Below are 4,195 nucleotides of genomic sequence, written 5' to 3'. Positions count from 1 at the left end.
CTAGTTTCAAACTCCTGGGCTTGAGCCATTTTCCTACATCAGCTTCTCAAGTTGTTAGGAAGATGGGCATGTTGCCACCATGACTAGTTTCTCTGATTTTTGTTTTTGTTTGTTGGTTTGTTTTTGCAAAAAGGGTTTCTCTGTGTAGCCTTGGCTATCCCGGATCTCACTCTGTAGACCAGGCTGACCTTGAACTCAGAGAGCTGCCTGCCTCTATCTATCTATCTAGGCACTTTCATGCCTAGCTCGTTTCTTTGATTTTTAAAAAATTATTTTATTTTATATGTATGGCTGTTTTGTCTAAATGTACATTCATGTACCATACACATGTCTGGCCAGAAGAGGACATCAGATTCCCTGGAAGTGGTGTTACAATAGTTGGAGGCAGTCATGTGGGTGCTGGGAATTGAACCCAGGTCCTCTGGAAGAGCAGCCAGTGCTCTTAACTGCTGAGCCATCTCCCCAGCCCTATGTCTAACTCCTTGATGCTATCCTTAAAAAACAAATAAATGAACCCAAATCCTAGCTATGTACACTGAAAAGGCACAATAATGAAAAAAAAAATCAGTAGAATGAACATTTTTCTTTCCAGACACTAGTCTCTCTAACTTCCTCAGCAGAAATGGCTAATTCCAAATCTATCAAGCAATAAAGTATATAGACCGGAGGGGTTGGGGGCACCCTAAGGATGTGGCTTAATATCAGAAACCATGGTTGGCGTGCCTAAAACCCTAGGTTCTATTCCCAGCAACCTACCACTCCTGAAGAACTAAAGGTATAGGCTGTGGTCAGTGATACAATACCTGCCTAAGATGTACAAGGTCCCCAGTCAGTCTTGACTTGAACAGGAAAAGAGAAAGAAAAAAGAATTATGCATGATTGCAAACCATCATGGGGAGTTTAGCTGCACTCCCTGTAAAAGGATTACCCTAGCTGGGCTTGTTGACTATTTCCATCCCCTCAGGAAAGGGGGGGGGGGCACAAGACCCTCACCAGAATAGCCAGCAGATCCCTACCACTAGCTGTATATAACATTGTCCTAACTGCCCCTTCAGGGAGGGGTAGAGTGTGGGGTGGGGACCAGAAGAGTGGGGCTGCTCCACCTATGCAGGGAAGCCCTTGTCTCTGCTGGATATAGCTTTTGGAAGGAGGAACACTCAAACCCCTGTAAGTAACACCTCACCCATTGTGATGCTTATTCTTGGTTGTCAACTTGACTACATCTGAAATTAAAACAGAAAAATAGCTGGGCACACCTGTGAGAGGTTTTTTGCTTAATTGGATCATTTGAAGTGAGAAGATCCATTTCTAATCTGGTTCTTTGAGGTGGGAAGACCTGCCTCCAATGTGGGCCATACCTTCTGCTGGAACGGAAAACGAAAGCTCTCTCCTCCCACCCTTGCTAGCAAGTCCATTCCTACATTAGCATTAAAGCATTCTTCTTTAGGATTCTGATGTATATTGAAAACCAGCTAAGACATTCAGCCTTGTGGAATAAACAATTACTGGATTCTTGAATCTTCCGTACATTGCAGCCATTGTTAGATTAGCTGGACCAAAGCCTGCAAGTCATTCTAATAAACCCCCATATATATTATTTATTTAACATAGATATCAGAAAGAGAGAGAATCATTCAAGGGTCCATAACTGGTTGACTAACTGAATATGAAGAATAACAGCTATACCAGATTAAAACAAAACATGGATAAGTACACATAAATATTAAGAATAAATCCACAAACAAACAAACAAACAAACAAATAAATAAAATCCTGGGGCTGGAGAGATGGTTTGGGGTTAAGAGCACTGTCTACTTTTCCAGAGGTCTTCCCAGCAATCACATGGTGGCTCATAACCATCTATAATGAGATCTGGTGCCCTCTTCTGGCCTGCAGGCATTTCTGCATGCAGAACACTGAATATGTGATAAATAAATCTTAAAAATAAACAAATAGTTTAATCTCAGCACTCGGGAGGCAGAGGCAGGCGGATCTCTGTGAGTTCGAGACCAGCCTGGTCTACAGAGCTAGTTCCAGGACAGGCTCCAAAGCCACAGAGAAACCCTGTCTCGAAAAACCAAAATAAATAAATAAATAAATAAATAAATAAATAAATAAATAAATAAATAAATAAATAAATAAATAAATAAATAAATAAATAAATAAATAAATAAATAAAAAATAATAAATAAATAGATAGAAAGAAAGGTAGATAGACAGACAGACAAATCCCTATAACTGGTCCATGTGTAGAGATTAAGAATACAGAATGCCCAGTCCTGGGCATCTATATCATACCCTTTCCTTTCAAGGCTCAGGGGATCTCCTACTGTGTGCAGAGGCCAACAGGGCATCAGAGTCCTCAGAGCTAGAGTTTTAGTCGTCTGCAAGATGTCTGGCTTGTTATGCGGATGCTGAGATGCAAACTACACTTCTTTATGATTGTACAGGATGCACTCTTAACCACTGCAGCATCCATCCAGCCCTGCATGTGTGCTTGAGAATGTATGTGTTTATGGTATAGAAGTTATGTGAGAGGTTGGAGAGATGGCTCAGCAGTTAAGAACACTTGCTGCTCTTGCAGGAGACCTGGGTTCAGTTCCCAGCCCCCACAGGGTGGCTTGCCGACTGTATTTCCAGTTTCAGGGGAGTTAATGCCATTATGGCTTCCTACAGTATGACACACATGTGGAACAAACACACACATAGGCAAAACAGTCAGACATAGTCTTGAAATAATTTTTTTTTAATTTATTTATTATGTATACATATATACAATATTTTATGTCTGCAGGTCAGAAGAGGGCACCAGACCTCATTACACATGGTTGTGAGCCACCATGTGGTTGCTGGGAATTGAACTCAGGACCTTTGGAAAAGCAGGCAATGCTCTTAACCACCGAGCCATCTCTCCAGCCCTTGAAATAAATTTTTAAGCTAAAAAAAAAAAAGTTTTAACAGGGTTCAGTGGCAAATGCCTTTAATTCTAGTACATGGGAGGCACAGGCAGGCAGATCTTTGCTAAGGACAGCCTGATCTGCACAGCAAGTTCCAAGCCAGCCAGCGCTACACAGTAAAACCTTATCTCAAAAACAAAAGACAGGAAGCTGGAGAGACGGCTCAGCTATTAAGAGTACTAGTTGTGAGCCTTACATAAGAAGAAGAGGAGGGACTGATGGGGGAAACCAGCCAGGGAGGTCATGATGGGGGAAACCCAGAGACAGCTGACCTCATGGTCGCTGGATCAACAGTCAAGGAACTGGCATGATACCAACTTAGGCCCTCTGCATGTGTGTGACAACTGTGTAGCTTGGCCCCTTAGTAAGGTTTCTAACAGTGAGAAACAAGAGTTCAAAGTTATCCTTAGCTATGAGGCAAGTTCAAGGCCAGCATGGGCTGTGAGACACTGTTTTCAGATAAATGAAACAAAACAAACCCCCATGAGTCCTGGAGCTAAGAATATAGCTTAGTGGAGAGGGCCTGACTAACATGCATAAAGCCCTAGCCTCTATCTCCAGCACCCACAAAAAGAAGCTAACACTCAGGCTCTTGTCTATAAGAGATGCTGAACTATTATAGTTAGAACACGGGGATGCTGGGATTCATTTCAAGATAACTGGATGAAAAAAAGGAATAGAGAATAATAAGAAAGACTATGAAATAAGTAGAGACTAGATAATGGAATCAAAGATGATCATTTTACTACCACTACAGTGCCTGGAAGCTTCCATAAAATATAAAGCTTAAAAAAAAAAAAAGAAAGAAAACAAGTCAATATTCATTTCCCCACTTACCTGTTCTGTTCTTCCGTTTTTCCCTCTCTGCTTTTAGCTCCTCCATGGCTTGAGATTTCTTATCTAATTTCTCATCCCGCTTGGAGCGCCGCTCTTTATTGTGGGAAGTTACCTGTGGAGGTATGTAAGGGTGGCCTTTTTAGTCAATGTTGATACGACTCTCTATGCCAACAAGCAACAACTTTTAGCCCAGTACAAAATTAAAAACCTATCTGAGCAAAGTAGCCCATGACTTTAGTCCCAGCACTCAGGAAGCAGAGGCAGGTGGATCTCTGAGTTCAAGACCAGTCTGGTCTAAGAGTGAGTTCCAGAATAGCCAGGGCTGTATAGTAAGACCTTGCTTGAAAACAAGACACAAGAAAAAAAACTAAGAGAGGGGATCCTGTGGATAAAAAAGGTGT

General features: G+C 41.7%; 1 protein-coding gene across 1 annotated transcript in view; it reads right to left on the bottom strand.

The window, feature by feature from the left end:
• The window catches only part of Rtf1 (RTF1 homolog, Paf1/RNA polymerase II complex component), a 61,386-nt gene that overhangs the window by 22,175 nt on the left and 35,016 nt on the right, over positions 1-4,195 (bottom strand). The window contains exon 6 of the mRNA XM_005364281.1: positions 3,795-3,906. Coding sequence (XP_005364338.1) covers positions 3,795-3,906 — 112 coding nt within the window. The remainder of the gene's footprint in view (positions 1-3,794; positions 3,907-4,195) is intronic.

Source organism: Microtus ochrogaster (assembly GCF_000317375.1).
Source record: "Microtus ochrogaster isolate Prairie Vole_2 chromosome 14 unlocalized genomic scaffold, MicOch1.0 chr14_random_1, whole genome shotgun sequence".
In the NCBI taxonomy this organism is placed as follows: Eukaryota; Metazoa; Chordata; class Mammalia; order Rodentia; family Cricetidae; genus Microtus; species Microtus ochrogaster.
The sequence above is the reverse complement of the archived record's forward strand: the minus strand, read 5'-3'. Positions and strand labels throughout refer to the sequence as shown.